Here is a 14492-nt window from a genome sequence, read left to right on the forward strand (position 1 = left end):
GCCGCAGCGGATTGACGACGGTTCAGAGTTCAGACTTCAGAGCGGCATCAAAACGAGTGAGCAACAGCGAGCAACAGCTGCTGAGATCGGCGTGAAGGTTTTGGCCGTCAGTTGGAAGCGGATCCATCGTTCAACGGATCCACAGTTCCACACTCCATAGTCGGCGTGAAGGTTTTGGCCGTCGTCAGAAGCGGCATCAAAACCAGTGAGCAACAGCTGCTGAGAGCCTGAGACGAGTTGCCATCCTCAGGAGCCGTGGTTTGAGAGGGTTGCTGTTGAGGTACGCTCTTCGAGCCCTTGTTGTGACTTGTGAGCCTTTCTCTCTGTCTCTACTCTTCTTCTTCCTCTTGTTCTGTAATATAGCATCGAAAGTGTCTGGGCGCAAGGGTCACTTTCGCCATGGCTTCTTTTTCCAAGTTACTTTCAGTCTGCAATTTCAATCAACCATGGAGTAACTCCCAACTCCGGGGGCCCCTAAGAATTTCAAATTTGGAAAATGTTGGTAATACCAGGCCACCGTTCCTTCTCTAATTTAGAGGTTGTTATACTCAGTCATTGTCATAATTGCATGGTCTTGCCTTATCTAGGGCAATTGTCCTCTCTCAAATACCTCATGATCGACTGTTGCAGTGAGTAAGATATAATTCTGTTTTCTGATTGATTGGGTATTATAATTCTGTTTTTCTGATTACTAATCCGATTTGGCATTTTACATCCCTTTTTTTTTTCATTTACTAATCTATGATTAAATTTTTTTGAAAGGAATTTACTCATCGTTCATTCGTTATATGTTAATTATTCTATTTGTTGAGATTGGAAAGGATGTTTTATTATATTATGTAGGTATTTCAAAGTTGAGCTACCTGAGCTTAAACAAAATGGTGAGACCTAAGGATAAATTTTGGGAACATGTAGAGCAACGTGGTTTGGGCCGTTTCATATGTAACTATTGTGGACTTAATTATTCCGGGAGTGTTTCACGAGTGAAGGCTCGTTTAGCTTGTCAACCTGGACATGATGTTCAAATTTGCACCCAAGTTCCTGAGCACATTCAAGCTGATGCCCTGGCAGAATTTAATTTGAGTAGATCTGCTAAGAAAAGAAGGAGTGATTCTCTTGAAAGTGGAATGGGTTCCACAAGTAGCACACCATCTATGCCTCATGTTAGGGTTGCACATCAACCCACAATGCTAGAGATGGCTGCTAAGCAAGACAAGAAATCATTGGACATGTTGGTAACTGATTTTTTTGTCAATAATAACATTTCCTTCAATGTTATTCAGACAAATTCTATTATTGAGATGTTAAGGGGTGCATGTGCTTATGGTACAAGTTATGTTGTACCTAGTTATAGCAATCTTCGGACCAGTTTGATTCCTGGAAAAAAAGCGGAAATCATGCAATATGTTAGCAGTATAAAGGCGACATGGGATATTACAGGTTGCACAATTATGTCTGATTCTTGGACTGACATAAAGAAGAGGTCATGGGTTTATGTGATTGCTTACTCTCCTGGGGGTGCTGTGTTTTTGAAATGTATTGAGTGCGGTATAAATAGATTAACTTCCACATTTCTTTTCAATGAAATTTCTGATGTCATTGAAAAAGTTGGACCAAAGAATGTTGTGCAATTTATTTCAAATAATGGTTCTAACTTTTGTTCTTGTGGTGATATATTGTCTGGAAAATGGCGTCATATATATAGAACAAATTGTGCTGCTCATGGGATTAATCTACTTTTGAAAGATATTCACAAAAAAGTTAAATGGGTGAGGGAAGTTATAGAAGATGGAAAACTTGTAGTGGATTATATTCACAGGCACACAGGTATTGTAGCATTGATGAGAAAATTCACCAACAATAGAGATATCAAGCAGCCTTGCAAGACAAGGTTTGGTACTTATTTTTTTATGCTGCAGTCTCTTATTGTTGTTGAGAATGAGCTGAGGCTTTTTGTTGCATCATCTGAGTGGAGAGCCTTTCAATTCAATAGAGCTGAAATGGCAGTGAGAACTATTGGAATAATTCAATCAGAGACATTTTGGTAGGGGGCAAAGGAAGTTGTTGCTTTCATGGAGCCACTTATTCGTATTCTTCGCCTTGTTGATTCAGATGGTTCTACTGTAGGTTACTTATATGAAGCAACAGAAAGGGCAAAAGAAACATTGAGAAAATTTGTGGAGAAGGATGGAGGGAAGTATTTAGCCATAATGGATTTGTTTCAATTTAGGTTAGAGAAGAACATTATTCATCATGTTCATCTCTTTGGTGCACTTTTGAATCCTTCTATTATGTTTGGTGGTCGACTTGATATTGATGGAACTAAATTTATGAATGCACAAGATTTTATAATAGACATCATGGTTCCTTTAGAAGATCGTGAGCAATTCATGCAAGAAGTCATTGATTATCGCATGAAAAGTCCATTGTTGTTCAATATGACAGGGCAGACAATGATGAAAACTAATCATCCAAGTAAGTGACTTAGTTAATTAGTTTATTATTGTATTTTTTTTAATTAAATATAACATTCTTATATTTGTTTACTTATGTTGATTTGTAGGGATTTGGTGGCAATTTGTTGGTAGTGCATTTCCTGTGCTTCAAAATATTGCTTGTAGAATCTTGAGTCAGCCTTGTAGTTCCTCTCCTTGTGAGCGTAATTGGAGTGCTTGGGATGCAGCACAAACAAAGAAAAGAAATAGATTAGCCCCAGAGATGCTAGAGGATTTGGTGTACATCAGGATGAACTCTATGATGAGGGAGAACTATGAAAGCCAACTACATAAAGATTCAAGGCCTATTGATTTAGATAATCTTGGTGAATTACCTATAGTAGACTTTGAGCTTGAAATGGAGAGGCTTGAGCAGACGTACAAGGAACCTGAACCATCTGACACTGGAGCTGATGGAGGATCTACTTCATGTAGTTTAATGTCTCCTCATTGATCTTTTTCTTTTTTTTTTATCATTGATCTTTGGACCTGTTATAATGATACTGAGTTCTTTAGACATCTTGGATGATATGGATGGATGGTTTTTTTTTTTATATATTTTGGACATGTCGTTTTTAATATGGTGTATTAAGTATTAATTTGGAACTTACATTGGATGTTATATTTTGGATGATATATGCATGAATGTTTGATGTTGATGTAGTTTAGAACATTAGATGCAGGTATACAGACAATAATCTCTCAAATTACATGATGATATATTGCCATTTTTTTGGTTTCGTTTTTTTGAAAACTACACGTTTAATACTCGTACCGTTCGTTTCCGTCCGTTTGACGTTTCCTATTTTTTTGACCGTTTTTTTGACCGTACCGTTCATCGTTTTTATCCTTTTAAAACACATACCGTACGTCTCTGTTTTTTTGCCGTTCCCGTTTTAACTAACAATGGTCAGCCCACCACTCATACAAGAGGCGACGCTAATGGATGAAGCTCTCTTATATGAAGGAGTAACCTTAGAATTGGAACGTCAACCAGAAAACCTTAAATGGTTGACTATATCCTTGACGGCTCTACAGGTACATCCGGCTATTAGGCAAGAGGTAATAATGAAACAACCTTTGGATCCTGAATTGCAGCGGATCAGAGTTAAGGTTCAAGATCAAACAATGAACGACCTCAATTTTGTTTTAGCCGGTGATGGAGCATTGATATTTCGAGGCAGAATGTGTGTACCCGATGATTTGGATATACAAGACAAGATAGTGCGAGAGGCACATAGCTCCGAGTACTCACTCCACCTGGGAAGTACAAAGATCTACAAAGACTTCAAACAAAATTACTAGTGGCCAAGCATGAAAGTCACAATAGCTTTGTATGTGGCGACTTGTCTCACATGCCAAAAAGTAAAAGCTGCGAGGCATCGACCTTATGGTACTCTTCAGCCACTCCCAGTATCAGAATGGAAGTGGGAAAAGATTACAATGGACTTCGTCACCGGACTACCATGTACACCTAAGGGGATGGACGCGATATGGGTGATCGTTGATCGGCTTACTAAGACTGCTCATTTCATTCCCATCAAGACCAAGTTCTCTATGGCCAAACTAGCACAACTTTATATGGATAACATAGTGTGCTTACATGGAGTGCCAGTGAGCATTGTATCAGATAGGGACCCTAGGTTCACTTCCAGATTTTGGAAAAGCTTCCAGCATGCCTTAGGATCACAGTTGAATTTGAGTACTGCTTTTCACCCACAGACTGATGGTCAGTCAGAACGAACCATATAGATATTGGAAGACATGCTCAGGGCATGTACAATGGAAATGTGTGGTAGTTGGGAAGAATATATACCCCTTATGGAGTTTGCCTATAACAACAGTTACCAAGCTACAATTGGGATGGCTCCGTATGAGGCATTATATGGCAGAGAAGTGCAGAACTCCTTTGTATTGGGATGAGGTAGGTGAACGTCGAATGTTAGGACCTGAGATGATACAGATGACTTGTGACAAAGTCAACGTTATTAGAGAATGGATTAAAGCAGCTCAGTCCCGTCAAGAGAGCTATGCAGACACCTACAGAAAAGACATTGAATTTTAGCCAGGAGAAAAGGTATTTCTCAAGATCTCTCCTACTAAAGGGTTGCAAAGGTTTCATAGAAAGGGGAAGTTGAGCCCAAGATACATTGGACCATTTGAGATCTTAGCCCGGGTTGGCTCAGTAGCCTACATGCTTGCTCTGCCACCTTCACTCGGGGATGTTCATAACGTATTTCATGTATCCATGCTAAAGCGATACGTTCATGATCTCTCTCATGTATTACACGTGGAACCAGAATACCTAGAAGCTGACATAACCTATATAGAGCAGCCGACAGAAATTTTGGACCGAAAGGTGAAGACCCTTCGCAACCGCTCCATTTCCTATGTAAAGGTGCGATGGGCTAATCATTCACTTGAAGAAGCATCTTGGGAGAAAGAGGATGAAATCCAAGCCAAGTACCCTCATCTCTTTGAACAACCTGGTACGCCAATTTCGAGGACGAAATTTTCAGAAAGCGGGGGGAGGTAAATGTAATACCCTACTTCTTAAACCCGGTCTGATTATACGGTTGACCCGGTTTAACCATGCAGGACCCGAACCGGAGAGAGTTAGAGCGGGTTCCTTATGGACTATGATGGCAAGGGTGACCTTAAACATCGGCTGACCCGATAAGTCCGAGCCACTGCTAGAAGAGACGGGTGTACCCAAGCTGTGTACATGCACCTATCATAAGGCCATGTATGGATAAAGCAGGTATGTAGCCGTATATTAAGGTGCATACGTATATTATATCGTATGCCAAGAGTGAGATTCGTGCCAAGGGCCGAATTCTGTTAAAATTCCAAGTTTTGGCCCTCAGGTGGGCGGACAGGTGGGCGCATCCACCCACCAGAGTGAACCACCCATGTGAATTACTTAGTTATTTAAGAAGTATATATATAGCATTTATGTTTTTCTTTTCTTTTCTCATTTATGACACTCGTACGTTGGTGAGAAGAGTAAAGAGGAGAGAGAAAAGAAAAGGGAAGAAGAAGAAGAGAAGAGAAGGAAGAGGAAAAAGAGATGGATTTCAGCGGTGCCGAGGCTTGATCTTCCCATTCCGACGCCGGAAGAGTGATCTCCAACACTAGATCTACGTTTAGAGGTGAGCAAAGGTTGGGTTCCTTAAACTTTCACCATACCCAAGTAAAACCTTTGATTTGGGTAAGGTTTCTTGAGATCTTGTAAATCCCCCTTGAAATGATGAATCTAAGGTTTAATAGATGATTTATGTGTTGATCTTGAAGGATTTGAAGAAGTATTTACAAGGTTGGGGAAGCATTGTGGATTTGAAGTGATTTTGGGGTTTTGAAGGTGTTCTTGAGCAAAGAAGGTAAGATGGCTTTCCATTCCTTAAATCTAACCTAGATCTAGGTTAGAACCATCTTATGAGACCTTGAATGAGTGAAGAATGGGTTTGGAAAAGCCCCATTTGAATCCCCAAAGGTTGGGGGAAGTTTGAGAAGAAATAGCAGTTTCCCGCCAAGACCAGTGGGCCAAGACCGGTGGGCCACTTGGCCCGCCTGTGGGCACCCGCCTGAGAGGGCAGGGCCTTCGAGCCCAACCGACGGGCCAAACCGACAGGCCGACCTATGGGCCACCTTGCCCGTCGCTCTTAGCAAGACACTCTGGCCCAACCGACGGGCCAGACTGATGGGCCAACCGGTGGGCCAACCTACCCGCCAGTCCAGACTGGTGGGTCAGACTGGTGGGCTGTCCGACCCACCTGAGAGGCTCCGAATGTGATTTTTACGTCCGATTGGACCCAAATCGGACGTGTGACCTTCTTCTAGGATTCTAAACATGATCTTGTCATTGGATCGTGTTAATCTTGATTCCAAAATGGTGAAATACTAACCCCGCTTACTTATGTTAGGTTCACCAAAGCGTACGCTTCTCGCACCGTATCTCACCCGTACCGAGCGTGAGTCCTTGTACATTATAGGTAAGTGTGGAGAGGACGTTTGGCCTTATTTCAAGGCATTGGTTGGCATCATTTAATTGTATCTAGTCTAGCCATGCCATCATGAAAATGCTATGTAGATTAGTCATCCTCACATGGTTATGCATGGGTGTTGTGTTTATTTTCTAAATGCCAAGTGATAATATGCTTCTGTGATGAATGTGAACATGATTGTGCATGATGCATAAATAGACTAGATGCCGTAGTCGGCTTGGAAACGAGTACATTGGTGGCCCGTGGTATGGGATGCGATGGCATTATGCAATCGTACTATTGTCATATAGGAGCATGCAGTTTAGGATTATCATCTACCCGTGCTACGACCCTTCCCAGCAGGGGTTAAGGTGTTGGATTACCATTTGGGGGGAAGCAGTGGTCGCGGTTGTCGAGTCACTGTGGCGGTTAGACATTACGCCCGGCTAGTCAATAGGACAGTCGGCAACCCCAGTGGTACATTCAAGAGGGCCAATCGTACTGCTTTTAAATTGTTGGAGTCAGCGCCTTTAATTTTCAGTCATTTACTTTATGCTGAGAGCCGGTGGTCAGCATGTTTTTATTTTTTCGAGTACTCATGGTGGGCCTTCTCCGACAGCCCCATGGGCGTATCGCGGGATAGAGTTCGTGGCTCGTACCCAGAGCATACGCGCACTGTGGTTGTAGTAGCACTAAACCAAAGACTTAGTAATGTTGCTTAGGTGGATGTGATTTAAAATGTATTGCATAGCATATAGTGTATATGGTTGTGATTTGTTGTGTGGTTCATCTTTCCACTTACTGAGCTAGTGAGCTCATCCCACGTGTGTACCTATTTTAGATGATTTTGTAGGTCATCAACCAGATGAGCACGGGGCGGGTCCCACGGTCGAGTTCCCTGAAGAGGACTGGTGGGTCCCTGAGGAGTTAGAGCACGGCACTGATTGCTCGTGCGAGAGTTGTGCTGCGGGACCACAGTTCTGATACAGAGCTGAGCTCCACTTTTGATGCCGAGCTGAGCTCTACCTTATGATGCCGAGCTGGGCTCAACCTTTGATACCGAGCTGAGCTTTAGGCTGTGATACCGAGCCGAGCTGTATACTCTGATTTTTGATGATTTCTTTTATGTACTTGATATGTGAATTGTACTCTTATTGTGTAAATATCATGCCTTCGGGCCCACGTGTAATTAACTATTGTATCACAATTCGGGTATCAAGTATTATGGGATTATTCACAGGTAAACCAAGTCTTCCGCTAAACTGATGAGCTCTTTCTTAGTTGTGTGTATGCTGCGGTGGAATACTGTATCAGATGATCCTGACAGGTTTGGGTTAACCGGTGTTAACCCGGTCACTGGCCCGGTTCTATGTGAACGGGGTGTGACGACCGGCTGCCAAAAGCGGTCGACCGGTAGACCCAAAAAGTGATCGTTTGAGTGAGATTTCTTGTATATTTTTCATCCCTGACCTCACCTATAAATACCTATAATGCTATTCGTTAATTAACAATGAATTCTAACTTTGGAGAAGCATTATTTAATCATTAGAAGCGAGATTGGTTTATACCATCTCTTGAGTTCAAGATCTTCATTTTCCTTTCAAGAGGAACTCAAGTCTCTCTACAAGTCTTCTGCACTATCTTGACATTTGCATTGCAAGCATTAAGAAGACTTCAATGGTACATTATTTTATATCATTGCATTTCATTCATGCACCGTACAAGAGGTAACTCTAAACCTTTTTATTCCACTTTAAATTTGTTTTTGTCCAAGAGTTGGTTTAACTTTAGAATTTGACACATTGTTTACACATTATTCTAGATCGTACTTAAACAAGTGTGTAAGGGCCCTCTCATCCTTAAGAGATTATAATGACCCTCTCATCCTTAAAAGAGATTGTAAAGATCCTCTCATCTTCGAAAGAGATTGTAAAGGACCCTCTCATCCTTGAAAAATATTGTAAAGTACCCTCTCATCCTGTAAAGAGATTGTACGGATACTCTTATCCTTAAAAGAGTTTGTAAAGGTTTTCCTCCCTGTATTGAAAGGGAAAAGTTAATGGAATATCATACAAGTGAAACTTGTAAGAAGTGGTCTAGACTCGGATTGAATCGAACCACTATAAACCTTTGTGTTGTGTGATTGTGTTCTTTTTACTTATTATGCAATTTTTAATTCACAATCACATTTGGGGATTATTATTCGAAAAGGTTTAAAACTTCACTAGCATAACCTATTCACCCCCCTCTAATTTATTTCAAAACTTTTCTGTTTTAGCTCGGCATAGAGGTCACTAGCACAGAGGACCAAGATCGAAATAAATAAGATGCGAAAAAAGATCCAATACTTGACTGAAAAAAGAAAAGGACTTCATCAAACATTCACCAAAGTTCTTACATAAGGAGGGCCTAATGGCCATTACAAGAGATGACCACAAAAAGACAGAAAATGATCCCTAGCTACTTGGTGTCATGCTCGTGGACTTTGGCATCGAGTTCCTCCCTAAGGGCTTCAGTGTTCCCCTCATCAATTCCACCATGGTTGGGGGTAAAGGGAAATTTCAGTTGACAAGGCCCTCAACTCAGTATCCTCGACCTCTGCCTGATGCCAATCATCAGCCTTCACCCCCTCCTCCACATCATCACTTAGAGAGAAGGGGACATCACAAGTTGAAAAATCGACCTTGGGATAGTGCTGCAGAACCCAATTATGGACGTCAACTACACCTGACACAATGGACCAGAACCAACATCCACGACATAATCCTCGAAGGCCTTAGAAGCTTTATATTCTTGCACGGCTTAAACCTCGATGGTGGTGATAGCCTTAACCCTAGCCTTGTCGGATGCAGATAACTTCCTCACTAGCTTTTGCTTAGTTTCCTCCTTCGATTTTTTTAGGTCAGACTTGAGCTCAGAATCCGATTCTCGGCAATAGTGCACTTTTTTTCTGCAGCGACACGAGCATTGTGGGCCTGAGAAAGATCCTCTGTAACCTTCTCGAGTTGAGCAATGGTCTCGGTCACACAGTTCATAGTTTGCATCAAAATTTTGCACGCATGACAAGCAAGGAATAGCTGAAGAAATAATATGACTAGAATTATTTTAAAAAAAAAAAAAAAAAGGACCATGAAGAGCTACTCACACCGGCAAGAAAGCAATAGGTGGTCGAGGCTACGACATTAATCGTCAAGTCCCCCACCAATGCCTTATCTTGGGGGAGGCGCCCTCGACCAGGAAGGCCTTAGCAACCCTCGGGTCACCAATGGTCGTATCCTTAGTCTTAAACCCATAGGGAGGCACAAAGGGACCTCTCCTCAAGGTGTCCGAGGAACATTGATGCGAGTCCGAGCAGCCAAACCTTCAGGCAGACTATTCAAGTCCCCAACCACTACAAGCTTAACACCTTGGATTGCAACCAAAGCCTGAACAACGGAAGGATGGGAGGAAGAGTCCTGAGTCTTCTTCCCTTTATCCCCAATAGCAACATCAGGGGCCTTCCTCTTTGGAGCACACTCGTGCGCTTCCTTTTGCCTCACTAGTGCTTTCTCAACCTCCTTCTAGGTGATCCTCTACTTGTACACGATGGAATCAGCAACCATTGCCGAGTAGAAAAAGGGAGTTAGTACCAAGTAAACACACGGTCAGGCTCTACTTCTAAAAAAAGACTTAGGGACTTACTCAAGCTAAGTCAAAAGCCTCTTGTCCTCAATTTCCTTTGCCTTAACGGGAAGGTGGACGCTTTATTTAGCCATCGCAAGGGACTCTTCCTCGGATACGCTGAGAGGAGGCAATTCATTAGCTGACTTAACATCTAGGACCGACCATGTTGTGTACAAAGGAAACCTCTCTTCACCCCCGGGTTTGACAAAGAAGAATTTCTTTTTCTATCTTTTATTGAGGAGAAATTCTTGCCTACAATACAAACATCCTTAGATGCTGAAAGCTAAGCCATCCATCCTTAGTTGGATGAGCGAACAAGGCAAAGCAATTCACAAAAAGTTTAAGGGAAATCTCTTGATGAAGTCGATCAAAAAATACAATAAACGCCAAAATAGCGTGATAAGAATTCAGCACAAGCTGAGAAATAACTATCCTGTAATGCTAAAATATCTCAATAAGAAAATTATGAAGCGGGAGGCGAATGCCAACCTGGAAGGATTCCACGTAAAAGCAAGCCTCGCTTAAGTTCCTAAAGTTTGCACACTCGTGGATCCAAGACAACCTAACTTCATAGGACTCAGGAATGTTGTATAAAGCAACAATATACTCCAACTCACACTGCTTCCAAATGGTGACTATTTGTAGAACCCTAACCTTTATGAGGGCTCAGCCAAGGCCGCAGCCTAAGCTCGATCCTCAAGGTATGTGGAGGGGACCATGTCCCTACAGCTGTGAGTAGAGGACGAGACCTCATTATCACTTTGTGTCCGAGAAGAAGAGAGATGAGAAGAAGAGGAGCCTGAAGAAGATGAAGTAGAACCCCCCGTGCATGTGTGCCAAGCCATGTTGAATTCGAGGGTGTCTGAATAACTGCCCCCGCAAGGTTAAAGAGGACAACATGACAAATAATAAGAATAAATTGAGACTTACTAGTAGTCAAAGGGGGGGGTGCACTAAAAATAATACCCGAACCGTCGCCTCCACTCAATGGGAGACAAATGACCTGGAAGCTCGAGGAGATAATCTCCGAGTTAAGTGGACCAAGTAGAGCACTTTGACTAAAAATGTGTAAGTATGGATGGAAATCTCATTCCCCTATATAGATCCCAACCTCATTGAAATGGGTAGGAGAAGATAAACTTTTCGCTCCCCAAGGAAGAGATGGCTTGTCACCTTCTCAGGGTGAAATCATGTTAGCATTAATTGCACACTATCTTGAAAGAAAATCGCTTGAGGAAGACATGGTTCATGAGTGATCTCGATTCATTCAACTTGGTCATTTTTGAAACCATTAGTCGGAATTGAGTGTGCTAAGGTAAGAGGAGGCATGGAGACAATACCGACCTAAAAAACCTAGTCAAAATTTGGAAAGGAGACGTCGTGTGTAGGAGAATATCTAAGGCATGAGCCAATCCAAAGAAATATGATTTGAGTAGGCAGAATAGTCACCTAAAATGACAAAGTAAAAGGGAGAAGTTCAACTCAAGCATGCCAAAAGGGGAAGGCTGAGAAGCCAAAAGCCCGAGTTGGTAGGACCCAGTAACCACCCCATATGGAAAGCCCAAAAGGTGGAAGGCCAAGAAGCCTAAAGCCCGAGTTGGCAAAGTTGGGTAGCTACCTATATGACAAGGCCAAAAGGGAGAAGGCAAAGAAGCCAAAAGCCCGAGTTGGCAAAGGCAAGTAGCCACCCTATATGGCAAAGCCAAAAGGAGAAGGTTGAGAAGCTAAAAGCCCAAGTTGGAAAAGTTGAGTAGCCACCCCATATGGCAAGGCCAAAAAGGGGAAGGTTGAGAAGCCAAAAGCCTGAGTTTGCAAAGCTGGATAGCCACCCCATATAACAAGGCCAAAAGGGAAATTTCGAGAAGCCAAAAGCCCGAGTTGGCAAAGATGAGTATCCACCCCATATGGCAAAGCCAAAAGGGGAAGGTCGAGATGCCAAAAGTCTTGAGTTGGCAAGGCCATGTAGCTTCCTAAGAAGGCAAGGTCGAGAAGAAAAATCTCGATTTGAATAGGCTAAGTAGCCTCCTAAGAAGGCAATGCCAAAAAGGGAAAGCCAAGAAGATAAATCCCGACTTGAATAGGTCGAGGAGCCTCTTAAGAAGGCAAGGCAAAAAAGAAAAGGCTGAGAAGAAAATCTCGATTAGGATAGGACAAGTAGCCTCCCAAGAAGGCAAGGACAAAAAGGGAAGGTCGAGAAGGAAAAGACCGATTTGGATAGGCTAAGTAGCCTCCAAAGAAGGAAAGGACAAAAAGGGAAAGTCGAGAAGGAAAAGACCGATTTGGATAGGCTGAGTAACCTCCCAAGAAGGCAAGGACAAAAAGGGAAGGCCGAGAAGGAAAAGGCCAAGTTTAGTAGGCCGAGTAGACACACAGAATGGCAAATTTGAGCTGAATAGGCCGAGTAGCCACCCAAAATAGAAAAAGGCTGTGTTGAGTAGGCCGAGCAAGAGTAGACACCCAAAATGGACAATCTCAGCTGAATAGGTCGAGTGGCCACCCATAATGGAAAAGGTCGAGTTGAGTAAGCCGAGTAGACACCCATAATGGTAAATTTGAGCTAAATACGCCAAATAGCCACCTAGAATGGAAAAGGCCGCATTGAGTAGGTTGAGTAGGCACACGGAATGACAAATTCAAGTTGAATAGACCAAAATAAACACTTAGAAATGGTAGACTTCGAGAAAAAAACAGGACAAACAGAATCCCAAATGATATTAAAGGTCCATAAGAACCCATGTCAAAGAAAGAGGCTGAGGAAAATCGAGCTTTTACTCCTTCATAGCCATAAATGGCCAAAAGGGGCCATAAAGGAGTAGGGGACATGATATACCCAAAAATATCACACCATTAGATGGCCGACATGGCATGAAGGAATGAGCATAAACTGCCCAAGACAGCTAGAGTCCTCATAATCCCCACCATTTGCACATGAAGCACTCATCCTCAGCCTCAACCTCTCTTAAATGTGAGAATGAAGGTAACCCGCTTAGCTAAGACTCCCCATGCCGAAAGAAGAAGATTGGTCAAGACAAAACCATGACCCAATCTTTTCATCACCCGAGGGAGTGGCTAACCGTTTAAAGGACCCTAGCACCATAAATAGGGGAAGACCCCTGAGGTACGGACACTTCACTTTTTCATACTCTATTGCTCTCTCTCCTCACTCATAGAAGACGTTAATGGCATACTGCTGCGGTTTCTTTATGAAAATATTTTGAGGGAGAGATTGTTGGCATTAGTGGTTGAAGCATTTCAAGTTGGCTAGACAAATGTCCTCTAATTTCTTTGTCTAGATCGAACTCTCAGAACTATCAGAAGCAGAAATGACGTCGAGAGGGGTCAAACCTTTTTCTTCTTCAGTTGCTTTCATTTTTAGAGAACCAAATAGAAGTACTAATGATAGCTCTGGTACAACCAGATATGGTGGATGTGTGCTTGACTGTGGAGAGGCTACCTCCTTACCTTTCCTAACTCATTTCAGAGGAGGATCATCTTCATATTGAACATCCTTTGAGGCCTCAAGTTGTTCCCTAGAAGTACTAGAAGGGAAGGCATCTGATGGAAATGATTATGTTAGAGAAAGAAGAAGAAAATTAGCAATGTTCAGAGTGAAAAGAAAGATACCAAATCTACGATGGTAAACAACTCTACTGACACAATCTCTCAGGCCCGTTTGATTTTGTTTCTAGAAACGGGTTTTCCATTTTTCTGAGCTCAGAAACAGAAAAACATCATATTTTCTGTTTGACTTTTTGGTTCTGTTTCACCTATTTATAAAATAAAAATTGAAATTTATATCTATTTTTGTTCCTAGAAACAGGAATGAAGAAATACCTATTAGTTGTTTTTTTGTTTCTTAAAACAAAAAGTGACAGAGAAAAATCGTGAAATCCCAAGTCCCGAGTCCCGACACCCTACCCTCTCTATCTCCTTGGAGCTCTCCACAAGCTGCAACTCTCTCGCGAAGCTCGATGACCGTCTCTGCTCTCTCGTGAAGCTCGACGTTCTCTACTCTCTTGTGAAGGTCGACGTTCTCTGCTCTCTTGCAAATCTCTAAGTTCTCTTCTCTCTCACAAAGCTCGGCGTCTCTCTATCTCGTCAAGCAACGGTCTCACTGCAACTCTCCTTGAAGCAACAAGTTCGATCGTCAAGCTCAGGTATCATTTCGAGCACTAATTCACATATCTGATTTCATCTCTGTAATGGAATGGAACCCGGATTGGATGTGGTGAGGGATTTGCATTGCAGTTATGTTTTGAATTTTTGTGTCCCTTGTTCAATCGGGTGTTCCCTTGTTCCTAATTGAGAGGGGTAGCTATAAAACCTATAGAAAGAAGCCAGTTGTACCCTC

At 42.3% G+C, this 14492-nt stretch overlaps 2 protein-coding genes across 2 annotated transcripts; both read left to right on the top strand.

Annotated features, from left to right (window-relative positions):
- The first annotated feature begins 878 nt into the window (after positions 1–878).
- LOC122076404 lies at positions 879–2048 on the top strand. The gene has a single exon (XM_042641705.1). It carries the CDS (start codon positions 879–881, stop codon positions 2046–2048), a length of 1170 nt encoding a protein of 389 aa, XP_042497639.1.
- A 24-nt stretch (positions 2049–2072) lies between these two features.
- On the top strand, positions 2073–2949 carry LOC122076405. Its single transcript, XM_042641706.1, has 2 exons — positions 2073–2475; positions 2564–2949. The coding sequence occupies exons 1-2, from the start codon at positions 2073–2075 to the stop codon at positions 2947–2949; spliced, it is 789 nt and encodes a 262-aa protein (XP_042497640.1).
- The last annotated feature ends 11543 nt before the right edge of the window (positions 2950–14492 follow it).

The sequence above is a fragment of the Macadamia integrifolia genome, chromosome 4, assembly GCF_013358625.1.
Source record: "Macadamia integrifolia cultivar HAES 741 chromosome 4, SCU_Mint_v3, whole genome shotgun sequence".
Classification (NCBI taxonomy): domain Eukaryota; kingdom Viridiplantae; phylum Streptophyta; class Magnoliopsida; order Proteales; family Proteaceae; genus Macadamia; species Macadamia integrifolia.